Source organism: Eptatretus burgeri, chromosome 17 (genome assembly GCF_056783735.1).
Source record: "Eptatretus burgeri isolate ZD-2024b chromosome 17, Ebu_testis_v1, whole genome shotgun sequence".
Taxonomy (NCBI): Eukaryota; Metazoa; Chordata; class Myxini; order Myxiniformes; family Myxinidae; genus Eptatretus; species Eptatretus burgeri.
In genome coordinates, this window is record NC_140977.1 from 58,345,659 (window position 1) to 58,359,493 (window position 13,835).

The 13,835-nt window shown below is 41.7% G+C and overlaps 1 protein-coding gene across 2 annotated transcripts in view; it reads right to left on the reverse strand.

The window, feature by feature from the left end:
* LOC147010233 (myosin-binding protein C, cardiac-type-like) overlaps positions 1 to 13,835 on the reverse strand; it is an 87,736-nt gene that overhangs the window by 23,097 nt on the left and 50,804 nt on the right. For both annotated transcript variants that reach the window (XM_085863387.1, XM_085863388.1), the window contains exons 14-15: positions 13,418 to 13,584; positions 4,771 to 4,936 (exon numbers count right to left, since the gene is read on the reverse strand). In XM_085863387.1, the coding sequence (XP_085719513.1) occupies positions 4,771 to 4,936; positions 13,418 to 13,584 (333 nt within the window). The remainder of the gene's footprint in view (positions 1 to 4,770; positions 4,937 to 13,417; positions 13,585 to 13,835) is intronic.

A 13,835-nucleotide genomic window follows, 5' to 3' on the forward strand; every position in this document is an offset into this window, starting at 1 on the left:
GCCACGGCGGCCGTGGGGTCTCCAAAATTTACGGCCACTAGCAATTATACGGCGGCCACAGTATTTCCACGGTCACACAATGGAGCAGTCACATATGTTTTTATTTTTCGGGGAGCTGCACGGCATATTTAGAAATTGTGGAGACCGAAAACGTGGGGTTGCCGTACTGTCTTTGATTTGATGTCGCACAGTGGCCTTAAGGGGGCCCTGCGGCGGCCATAGAATTTTCCGAAATTTTCCGAAACAACCGGAAAATTATCAGAGATAGTACCACCACATCTCACAGCACTCTCAGTACCAGTTTTGGCTTTGGTGGCACCCCACGAAGACCAAGACAATCAGCATCAGAGAAATGGGAAACCTTCAAGGACCAAATGTGTGGAGTGCAGATCAAGTACATTCCAATGAGGTGTAAAACTAGAAGTAGAAAGAGACCAGGGTGGTTGAGTAGTGAGATAAAGAACGCCAGTAAGGAGAAGCAGAAGGTATTTGTTAGGGTTAAAATATCAGGACTGGAGTTAGATTTATATCACTATCGAAGTAAACAGAGGCAAGTGAAGAAAATAACTCAACAAGCCAAAAGAGAGTATGAGAAGGACATGGCTAAGAATATTAAACATAATATCAAGGCTTCCTTTAAGTATATCAGGGGAAAAGAACAGGTGTGGACCCATTGAGGAATATCACTTGGAGAGTGGTTAGTGATGAAAGTGAGATGGCAGGCTTATTAAACAGGTATTTTGCTTCAACTTTTACACAAGAACAGTCAGCAGAATTGCCAATAGCTGAGAGTATTTATCAAGGAGGTGAGGAAGGGATTTTACAGAAGATCCAGGTTGGAGTGGAGGAAGTAAAGGAACAGCTAGGAAATACAAGAGAAGAAAAGGCTCCGGGTCCAGATAATATGTACCTGAGAGTATTGAGGTAAGCGAGATGTTAACGGATATTTTCAATAGCTCACTGGAGTCAGGACAGGTCCCGTAGGATTGGAGAGTAGCAAATGTTACACCGTTGTTTAAAAAAGAGGATCCAGAGAAGAATTGGGAAACTATAGACCTGTTAGTTTGACTTCAGTTGTGGGGAAGGTGTTGGAGACATTAATTAAGGACCAGATGAGGAACCATTTAAATAAACCAATGTCACCCGCAGGGTGACCCGTATCTTGCCAAAAGGTGACCACGTGTAACTTCTTTAAGGTCACACTGAGGTGAACAGAGCTGCTATCCACCAGGAGCGACTCCTTGAGGAATATCTGCCTACGAGAGATTCCGATGAGAATCATTTTACAGAGTAACCATGAAAAATATGCTTTTGCCTCATAACGTCACCAAATGACGTCATAATGTCTCAAGCTTGACATATCTAGAAAGCATTCATCGAGGTGTTCAATTTGAGGTACTACACGATATGGTTCCTAAAACTTGAAAATTTGACCTTGGGGTCAAATATGTTTGACCTAAGGTCAAGGCCAATCACCACCAAAGACTAATCAGCTGAGTGCCAGACCATGAACTATATTCCCATGAAGTTTGAAGACGATCCGATCAAAATTACTCAAAAAATAAGGGTTTCGTCGACTCCCCTGATTTGCGACAAAGTGACCTTGACCTTTGACCTTGACCTTCAAAATTTTATGTGCTGAAAGGGACCTCTATAGGCCTCTGATATGCGAAGTTACAAAAATTTCCAATGATAACTGTGCTCTGCAGAGTGATTTATACGTGATTACAGACAAAAAAAAAAACATATGAAGGTCAAGGCCAATTGCTACCAAAAATTAATCAGCTGAGTGCCAGACCATGAACTATATTCCCATGAAGTTTGAAGATGATCCGATCAAAATTACTCACAAAATAAGGGTTTCGTCGACTCCCCTGATTTGCGACAAAGTGACCTTGACCTTTGACCTTGACCTTCAAATTTTTATGTGCTGAAAGGGACCTCTATAGGCCTCTCATATGCGAAGTTACAAAAATTTCCAATGATAACTGTGCTCTGCAGAATTTTTTATACGTGATTACAGACAAACAAACAAACAAAAAAAAAACATACAAGCTGACTAACATATCTTGCAAAAACTTAGTTTTGGCAAGATAATAAATACAAACTAATTAAAGGTAGTCAGCATGGGTTTACCAAAGGTAGTTCCTGTTTAACAAATATTTTAGAGTTCTATGAAGCAGTTACTGATTGGGTGGATGAGGGAAAGGCAGTGGACATGGTATATTTAGACTTTAAGAAGGCATTTGATAAGGTACCACATCGGAGGTTGTTCGCCAAAGTGAGGGCTTGTGGGGTGGCTGGTCAGGTAGCTAATTGGATGCAAAAAAGCCCCCCAAAAAACACGAAAGAACTTATTTTAAAAACAAAATAATAAATAAACATTTTGCTTTTCTTATTTTGATCTGGTGTTGTTAAATTGGTGTGGTGTTGATGTGGCGCAGGCATGATGGGCCGATGGCCTCCACCTGTGTCTAATTTCCTTGTGATTGTGACTTTCTCGATATGATCAACATGACCCCAATTAATGTATGGGGGTGTTTTTATCTTTGCTGGTGGTCTTGGTGGGAAGGGTGAGATGTAAAATTATCGATGTAAATGTGTATCGTGTATCGCCACCTCCAGGTGGGAGAAGGTATTACAAGTCTCCACCATTTACAATGCAGTTTTATTTCCCCCTGTGCTTTTTCCAGTGTCGTGAGGTGTTTTGAATTATAATCCATAGGTATTGTTTTTGCTTCATGCACGTAACTTCATGGGTTTTTGTTTTTTTTTGCCTGTAAAATAAAAAGCTGTCAGTTTCCTATACACTGCCCAAATAAAGGGATGCGTCAGCAGAACGTGTTGCATGCTTGGAGCAAGATCGTCCGTCGGGCGGGTACTCTCCTGTTCTATCGGGTACTCTCCTCCTATCTGCAGGAGGAGCCCGTTCGGCCCATGCAAGCATGCGCCATTTTTTTTACCAACCAATGGTTGTTTGCCCATGTTCTATCGTTTTTTAATGCTTATCGTCAAGCAAGTAAGCAGCACGTACTGTATCACGTTTAAAGTGTTTGGTACGACTCGGTTAGGAGTCGAACCACCGACCTCGCAGATTCAGAGCGGACACTCAAACTAACACGGCACCACAGAGTGTGGTTTATTAGCTCACCTGGAACATAGTTCCGGGGAGTTATGGGATGGCAAGTCATCCGTCCGTCCGTCCGTCCGTCCGTCCGCAAATACTTTCAACTTCTTCTCTGAAACTACACCTGCAATTCTGATGAAACTTGACAACAACCTTCATCACCCATGATGTACCAAATTTGTTCATGAGAGAAAAATCATTGTCTCAGGAGGAGTAAAGGGGAGTTTCCCCCCAAAATATGTATTTGTTTTCTTCTCCGAATCAACACAAATTTCAATGAAACTTGACCACAACTTTCATCACCCGTGATGGACAAAAGCTCTTTTTTTTTCTTCCTTTTTTTAATCCAATGTGGAGACTCGTATCAGAGCTAACACACAGAATGTACAACAAGGGGAGCAGGAGACAAGAGAGGTGGGAGAGAGAAGGAAAAAACAGTGTGGAACAGACACATGAGGAGATCTATGGAAGGGAAAGGGATGGGGTGGGGAACACGGGATAAACAAGATGGACACTACAGGGACTCATAGGTCCTTACAGCTCGGCAGGGACTTTCAGGAAGGAAAGCAGGAAATTTGAAGGAGGTGGGTTTGGGGTGGATTAGCAGGGGTAGAATAGATTGTGGTTTTGGATGTGGGAATATCAGAGATGGTGGTGAACAGCTGTTTTGAAGACGTGGAGGGAAGAGTGGGATTGAATAGTGTGTGGGAGTTTGTTCCAAAGGTGCGGAAAAAGAGGAATGAAAGAGTGAAGGTGAGCAGTGATTCTTGATTTTCCTAGAATTGCAAGAAGGTGGTTGCTGGCGGACCTTGAGCGCCCTGCGTAAATATCGGGGGGTGGGGTGGGGGGAATATCACAGACAGAGCATGGTGGGGGGGGGGGGTGACGCCAGAGAGGAGACAGTTGAAGACAGAAAGACCACCGACCTGCCTGCGGTGAGAGAGTGAGAGACCCAAGGACTCGGCCTCATCGTGGGAGATGCCAATGATCTGAAATACCCTGGTTTTCACATCCGTGAAACCGAGAAAGATGAGGGGCAGGAGCACCAGCCCAGAGGGGAGAGCAGTACTCCATTTGGCTGCGGACAAAAGCTTTGTATGTGGTCAGGAGCTCAGGTGGCCTGAGGAAGGACTTTGCATGAGGGAGAATGCCCAAATGGCGACTGGCTTTGGAGACCAGCTTGGAGATGTGGTTTTCCCAGGAAAGATCATGGCAGATAGTGAGACCCAGAAACTTGAATGAAAGGACTTCTTCCAGGGGATTGTTGAGAAAGTAGATGCGGGAGGGGTCCAAATGGTCCTTTCGGAAAGACATAGTGAGAGTGTGAGATTTTTCTGGATTGAAAGACATGTTCGACGTGTTGCAACAGCTTGTGATTTTATCCAGAACTGCAGTGAGCGAAGAAGCTGCTACTAGCCGAGCTGTTAGGGTTAGTTAGGTCATCCATGCCTACCAATGATTCCCTTGTTATCTTATCTGGCCGCTTCCAGGTGAGCACCCAGGGGTATTGTCCCCATGTGTTTGTTTTTGTTTGTTTAATATGGCGATTGTCGAGCTCACATCAAATCCAGACATTGTATGGAAATTAATTTACTCAATTCAACATACAAGTAGAGTATATAAAATGTTTGAAGGTCACCCACCTGCCCTTGTGGATAAGTTTGATGCGTCCCGACGGGACAACTTCAATCCCATTCTTGAGCCATTTTCCAGTCACTTTTTCATTTGAGACCTCACAAGTGAACTCGGCATCATCCTCTGCCTTCACAGTAAGGTCTGCGATGCCTTGAATGACCTCCAACTGTTGTTCTTCAACACCGTACAGTGTGAATCATTAGCACGAGTGGGACAGCAGTACAGTGTGTATAATTATTATGAGTGGGACAGCAGTACAGTGTGTATAATTATGAGTGTGACCGCAGTACAGTGTGTATAATTAGTACGAGTGGGACTGCAGTACAGTGTATATAATTCGTATGAGTCGGACAGCAGTACAGTGTGTATAATTATTATGAGTGGGAAAGCAGTACAGTGTGTATAATTAGTAAGAGTGTGACCGCAGTACAGTGTGTATAATTAGTACGAGTGGGACTGCAGTACAGTGTATATAATTCGTATGAGTCGGACAGCAGTACAGTGTGTATAATTATTATGAGTGGGACAGCAGTACAGTGTGTATAATTATTATGAGTGGGACAGCAGTACAGTGTGTATAATTATTATGAGTGGGACAGCAGTACAGTGTGTATAATTAGTACGAGTGGGACTGCAGTACAGTGTATATAATTCGTATGAGTGGGACAGCAGTACAGTGTGTATAATTATTATGAGTGGGAAAGCAGTACAGTGTGTATAATTAGTATGAGTGGGACCGCAGTACAGTGTGTATAATTAGTACGAGTGGGACTGCAGTACAATGTATATAATTCGTATGAGTGGGACAGCAGTACAGTGTGTATAATTATTATGAGTGGGACAGCAGTACAGTGTGTATAATTAGTATGAGTGGGACAGCAGTACAGTGTGTATAATTATTATGAGTGGGAAAGCAGCACAGTGTGTATAATTAGTACAAGTGTGACCGCAGAACAGAGTGTATAATTAGTACGAGTATGACCGCAGTACAGTTTGTATAATTAGTATGAGTGGGACCGCAGTACAGTGTGTATAATTATTATGAGTATGACCGCAGTACAGTTTGTATAATTAGTATGAGTGGGACCGCAGTACAGTGTGTATAATTAGTACGAGTATGACCGCAGTACAGTGTGTATAATTAGTACGAGTATGACTGCAGTACAGTGTGTATAATTGGTATGAGTGTGACTGCAGTACAGCGTGTATAAATAGTACGAGTATGACCGCAGTACAGTGTGTATAATTAGTATGAGTATGACCGCAGTACAGAGTGTATAATTAGTACGAGTATGACCGCAGTACAGTGTGTATAATTAGGATGAGTATGACCGCAGTACAGTGTGTATAATTAGTATGAGTATGACCGCAGTACAGTGTGTATAATTAGTACGAGTATGACGGCAGTACAGCGTGTATAATTAGTACGAGTATGACCGCAGTACAGCGTGTATAATTAGTATGAGTATGACCGCAGTACAGTGTGTATAATTAGTACGAGTATGACCGCAGTACAGTGTGTATAATTAGTACGAGTATGACCGCAGTACAGTGTGTATAATTAGTACGAGTATGACCGCAGTACAGTGTGTATAATGAGTATGAGTATGACCGCAGTACAGTGTGTATAATTAGTACGAGTATGACCGCAGTACAGTGTGTATAATTATTATGAGTATGACCGCAGTACAGTTTGTATAATTAGTACGAGTGGGACCGCAGTACAGTGTATAATTAGTACGAGTATGACCGCAGTACAGTGTGTATAATTAGTACGAGTATGACCGCAGTACAGTGTGTATAATTAGTACGAGTATGACCGCAGTACAGTGTGTATAATTAGTACGAGTATGACCGCAGTACAGTGTGTATAATTAGTACGAGTATGACCGCAGTACAGTGTGTATAATTAGTACGAGTATGACCGCAGTACAGTGTGTATAATTAGTACGAGTATGACCGCAGTACAGTGTGTATAATTAGTACGAGTATGACCGCAGTACAGTGTGTATAATTAGTACGAGTGGGACCGCAGTACAGTGTGTATAATTAGTACAAGTGGGACCGCAGTACAGTGTGTATAATTAGTACGAGTATGACCGCAGTACAGTGTGTATAATTAGTACGAGTATGACCGCAGTACAGTTTGTATAATTAGTATGAGTGGGACCGCAGTACAGTTTGTATAATTAGTACGAGTGGGACCGCAGTACAGTGTGTATAATTAGTACGAGTATGACCGCAGTACAGTGTGTATAATTAGTACGAGTATGACCGCAGTACAGTGTGTATAATTAGTACGAGTATGACCGCAGTACAGTGTGTATAATTAGTACGAGTATGACCGCAGTACAGTGTGTATAATTAGTACGAGTATGACCGCAGTACAGTGTGTATAATTAGTACGAGTGGGACCGCAGTACAGTGTGTATAATTAGTACGAGTGGGACCGCAGTACAGTGTGTATAATTAGTACGAGTATGACCGCAGTACAGTTTGTATAATTAGTATGAGTGGGACCACAGTACAGTTTGTATAATTAGTACGAGTGGGACCGCAGTACAGTGTGTATAATTAGTACGAGTATGACCGCAGTACAGTGTGTATAATTAGTACGAGTATGACCGCAGTACAGTGTGTATAATTATTATGAGTATGACCGCAGTACAGTTTGTATAATTAGTATGAGTGGGACCACAGTACAGTGTGTATAATTAGTACGAGTATGACCGCAGTACAGTGTGTATAATTAGTACGAGTATGACCGCAGTACAGCGTGTATAAAGAGTACGAGTGGGACCGCAGTACAGTGTGTATAATTAGTATGAGTATGACCGCAGTACAGCGTGTATAATTAGTACGAGTATGACCGCAGTACAGTGTGTATAATTAGTATGAGTATGACCGCAGTACAGTGTGGATAATTAGTACGAGTATGACCGCAGTACAGTGTGTATAATTAGTACGAGTGGGACCGCAGTACAGTGTGTATAATTAGTATGAGTATGACCGCAGTACAGTGTGTATAATTAGTACGAGTGGGACCACAGTACAGTGTGTATAATTAGTACGAGTATGACCGCAGTACAGCGTGTATAAATAGTACGAGTTGGACCGCAGAACATAGTGTATAATTAGTACGAGTGTGACTGCAGTACAGTTTGTATAATTAGTATGAGTATGACCGCAGTACAGCGTGTATAATTAGTATGAGTATGACCGCAGTACAGTGTGTATAATTAGTACAAGTGGGACCGCAGTACAGTGTGTATAATTAGTATGAGTATGACCGCAGTACAGCGTGTATAATTAGTACGAGTGGGACCGCAGTACAGTGTGTATAATTAGTATGATTATGACCGCAGTCCAGCGTGTATAATTAGTTCGAGTGGGACCGCAGTACAGTGTGTATAATTAGTATGAGTATGACCGCAGTACAGTGTGTATAATTAGTACGAGTATAACCGCAGTACAGCGTGTATAATTAGTACGAGTATGACCGCAGTACAGTTTGTATAATTAGTACGAGTGGGACCGCAGTACAGCGTGTATAATTAGTACGAGTGGGACCGCAGTACAGCGTGTATAATTAGTACGAGTGGGACCGCAGTACAGTGTGTATAATTAGTACGAGTGGGACCGCAGTACAGCGTGTATAATTAGTACGAGTGGGACCGCAGTACAGTGTATATAATTAGTACGAGTGGGACCGCAGTACAGTGTGTATAATTAGTACGAGTATGACCGCAGTACAGCGTGTATAATTAGTACGAGTGGGACCGCAGTACAGTGTGTATAATTAGTACGAGTATGACCGCAGTACAGCGTGTATAATTAGTACGAGTGGGACCGCAGTACAGTGTGTATAATTAGTATGAGTATGACCGCAGTACAGTGTGTATAATTAGTACGAGTGGGACCGCAGTACAGTGTATATAATTAGTACGAGTATGACCGCAGTACAGTGTGTATAATTAGTACGAGTGGGACCGCAGTACAGCGTGTATAATTAGTATGAGTATGACCGCAGTACAGTGTGTATAATTAGTACGAGTATGACCGCAGTATAGTGTGTATAATTAGTACGAGTATGACCGCAGTACAGTGTGTATAATTAGTACGAGTATGACCGCAGTACAGCGTGTATAATTAGTACGAGTATGACCGCAGTACAGCGTGTATAATTAGTACGAGTATGACCGCAGTACAGTGTGTATAAATAGTACGAGTGGGACCGCAGAACAGAGTGTATAATTAGTACGAGTGGGACCGCAGTACAGTGTGTATAATTAGTATGAGTATGACCGCAGTACAGTGTGTATAATTATTATGAGTGGGACAGCAGTACAGTGTGTATAATTCGTATGAGTGTGACTGCAGTACAGTGTGTATAATTAGTACGAGTATGACCGCAGTACAGCGTGTATAATTAGTACGAGTGTGACTGCAGTACAGTTTGTATAATTAGTATGAGTATGACCGCAGTACAGCGTGTATAATTAGTATGAGTATGACCGCAGTACAGTGTGTATAATTAGTACAAGTGGGACCGCAGTACAGTGTGTATAATTAGTATGAGTATGACCGCAGTACAGCGTGTATAATTAGTACGAGTGGGACCGCAGTACAGTGTGTATAATTAGTATGAGTATGACCACAGTCCAGCGTGTATAATTAGTACGAGTGGGACCGCAGTACAGTGTGTATAATTAGTATGAGTATGACCGCAGTACAGTGTGTATAATTAGTACGACTATAACCGCAGTACAGCGTGTATAATTCGTACGAGTATGACCGCAGTACAGTTTGTATAATTAGTACGAGTGGGACCGCAGTGCAGCGTGTATAATTAGTACGAGTGGGACCGCAGTACAGCGTGTATAATTAGTACGAGTATGACCGCAGTACAGTTTGTATAATTAGTACGAGTGGGACCGCAGTACAGCGTGTATAATTAGTACGAGTGGGACCACAGTACAGTGTGTATAATTAGTACGAGTATGACCGCAGTACAGCATGTATAATTAGTACGAGTGGGACCGCAGTACAGTGTGTATAATTAGTACGAGTATGACCGCAGTACAGCATGTATAATTAGTACGAGTGGGACCGCAGTACAGTGTGTATAATTAGTATGAGTATGACCGCAGTACAGTGTGTATAATTAGTGTGAGTATGACCGCAGTACAGTGTGTATAATTAGTACGAGTATGACCGCAGTATAGTGTGTATAATTAGTACGAGTATGACCGCAGTACAGTGTGTATAATTAGTACGAGTATGACCGCAGTACAGTGTGTATAATTAGTACGAGTATGACCGCAGTACAGCGTGTATAATTAGTACGAGTATGACCGCAGTACAGTGTGTATAATTAGTACGAGTATGACCGCAGTACTGTGTGTATAATTAGTACGAGTATGACCGCAGTAAAGTTTGTATAATTAGTATGAGTGGGACCGCAGTACAGTGTGTATAATTAGTACGAGTATGACCGCAGTAGAGTTTGTATAATTAGTATGAGTGGGACCGCACTACAGTGTGTATAATTATTATGAGTGGGAAAGCAGTACAGTGTGTATAATTAGTACGAGTATGACCGCAGTAAAGTTTGTATAATTAGTATGAGTGGGACCGCAGTACAGTGTGTATAATTAGTATGAGTATGACCGCAGTACAGCGTGTATAATTAGTACAAGTATGACCGCAGTACAGTGTGTATAATTAGTATGAGTATGACCGCAGTACAGTGTGGATAATTAGTACGAGTATGACCGCAGTACAGTGCGTATAATTAGTACGAGTGGGACCGCAGTACAGTGTGTATAATTAGTATGAGTATGACCGCAGTACAGTGTGTATAATTAGTACGAGTGGGACCACAGTACAGTGTGAATAATTAGTACGAGTATGACCGCAGTACAGCGTGTATAAATAGTACGAGTGGGACCGCAGAACATAGTGTATAATTAGTACGAGTGTGACTGCAGTACAGTTTGTATAATTAGTATGAGTATGACCGCAGTACAGCGTGTATAATTAGTATGAGTATGACCGCAGTACAGTGTGTATAATTAGTACAAGTGGGACCGCAGTACAGTGTGTATAATTAGTATGAGTATGACCGCAGTACAGCGTGTATAATTAGTACGAGTGGGACCGCAGTACAGTGTGTATAATTAGTATGAGTATGACCGCAGTACAGCGTGTATAATTAGTACGAGTGGGACCGCAGTACAGTGTGTATAATTAGTATGAGTATGACCGCAGTACAGTGTGTATAATTAGTACGAGTATAACCGCAGTACAGCGTGTATAATTCGTACGAGTATGACCGCAGTACAGTTTGTATAATTAGTACGAGTGGGACCGCAGTACAGCGTGTATAATTAGTACGAGTGGGACCGCAGTACAGCGTGTATAATTAGTACGAGTATGACCGCAGTACAGTTTGTATAATTAGTACGAGTGGGACCGCAGTACAGCGTGTATAATTAGTACGAGTGGGACCACAGTACAGTGTGTATAATTAGTACGAGTATGACCGCAGTACAGCATGTATAATTAGTACGAGTGGGACTGCAGTACAGTGTGTATAATTAGTACGAGTATGACCGCAGTACAGCATGTATAATTAGTACGAGTGGGACCGCAGTACAGTGTGTATAATTAGTATGAGTATGACCGCAGTACAGTGTGTATAATTAGTACGAGTATGACCGCAGTACAGTGTGTATAATTAGTACGAGTATGACCGCAGTACAGTGTGTATAATTAGTACGAGTGGGACCCCAGTACAGTGTGTATAATTAGTATGAGTATGACCGCAGTACAGTGTGTATAATTAGTACGAGTATGACCGCAGTACAGTGTGTATAATTAGTACGAGTATGACCGCAGTACAGCGTGTATAATTAGTACGAGTATGACCGCAGTACAGTGTGTATAATTAGTACGAGTATGACCGCAGTACTGTGTGTATAATTAGTACGAGTATGACCGCAGTAAAGTTTGTATAATTAGTATGAGTGGGACCGCAGTACAGTGTGTATAATTAGTACGAGTATGACCGCAGTAGAGTTTGTATAATTAGTATGAGTGGGACCGCACTACAGTGTGTATAATTATTATGAGTGGGAAAGCAGTACAGTGTGTATAATTAGTATGAGTGTGACTGCAGTACAGTGTGCATAATTATTATGAGTGGGACCGCAGTACAGTGTGCATAATTGATGAGTGGGACCGCAGTACAGTGTGAATCATTAGCACGAGTGTGACCGCAGTACAGTGTGTATAATTAGTATGAGTGGGACCGCAGTACAGTGTGTATAATTAGTATGAGTGGGACCGCAGTACAGTGTGTATAATTAGTATGAGTGGGACCGCAGTACAGTGTGTATAATTAGTATGAAAGTGGTGGCAGTACAGTGTGAGTAGTGTAGGTGATGGTAAGATGTTGAGAGTAACATTAGTGGAGGTGAAGGTAAGATGTTAAGAGTAACATTAGTGTCAGTGAAGGTAAGATGTTGAGGGTAACATTAGTGGAGGTGAAGGTAAGATGTTTAGAGTAACATTAGTGGAGGTGAAGGTAAGATGTTGAGAGTAACATTAGTGGAGGTGAAGGTAAGATGTTGAGAGTAACATTAGTGGAGGTGAAGGTAAGATGTTAAGAGTAACATTAGTGGAGGTGAAGGTAAGATGTTGAGGGTAACATTAGTGTAGGTGAAGGTAAGATGTTGAGGGTAACATTAGTGGAGGTGAAGGTAAGATGGTGTGAGTAACATTAGTGTAAGTGAAGGTAAGATGGTGTGAGTAACATTAGTGGAGGTGAAGGTAAGATGTTGAGAGTAACATTAGTGGAGGTGAAGGTAAGATGTTGAGAGTAACATTAGTGTTGGTGAAGGTAAGATGGTGAGAGTAACATTAGTGTAAGTGAAGGTAAGATGTTGAGAGTAACATTAGTGTTGGTGAAGGTAAGATGGTGAGAGTAACATTAGTGTAAGTGAAGGTAAGATGGTGAGAGTAACATTAGTGTTGGTGAAGGTAAGATGGTGAGAGTAACATTAGTGTAAGTGAAGGTAAGATGGTGAGAGTAACATTAGTGTAAGTGAAGGTAAGATGGTGAGAGTAACATTAGTGTAAGTGAAGGTAAGATGTTGAGAGTAACATTAGTGTTGGTGAAGGTAAGATGGTGAGAGTAACATTATTGTAAGTGAAGGTAAGATGTTGAGAGTAACATTATTGTAGGTGAAGGTAAGATGGTGAGAGTAACATTAGTGTAAGTGAAGGTAAGATGGTGAGAGTAACATTAGTGTTGGTGAAGGTAAGATAGTGAGAGTAACATTATTGTAGGTGACGGTAAGATAGTGAGAGTAACATTATAGTAGGTGACGGTAAGATAGTGAGAGTAACATTAGTGTAAGTGAAGGTAAGATGGTGAGAGTAACATTAGTGTAAGTGAAGGTAAGATGGTGAGAGTAACATTAGTGTAAGTGAAGGTAAGATGGTGAGAGTAACATTAGTGTTGGTGAAGGTAAGATAGTGAGAGTAACATTATAGTAGGTGACGGTAAGATAGTGAGAGTAACATTCGTGTGTTGAACGTGTGTTTTGGTGAATATTCGTGAGGATTGGAATGGTTCTTTGGTTACCTTACCTTGTACCACAAGTTCAGCAATAGATTCTCCTCCATTAGTGATCACCTTGTAATGTCCGGCATCTTCCTTGGATGCTTCATTAATTATCAAATTTACCTTCTTCCCAATCTTCTTCATTCGGTATTTAAATGTATTTTCAGACGAAATTTCAACACCATCCTTTTCCCTGAGAAACACATTGCACAAGATTATTTTAAAGGATGTCCAGCTCTCACCGATTGAACATTTATTTAATTCTTTACATCAAAGGTGTTCATGAATTTTAGCTCTTTTTTTACGAAAAGCTGAAGTTGTTGGGAGAGTGAGGTTGACTGGCTGTGGGGTGAGGGGGGGGGTTAAAGCAACACTAACTGTGGGGAAGGGTGACAACTCGTGGATGCAACAAGGGTTTGAATTGTGCACGGCATGGATATTTGA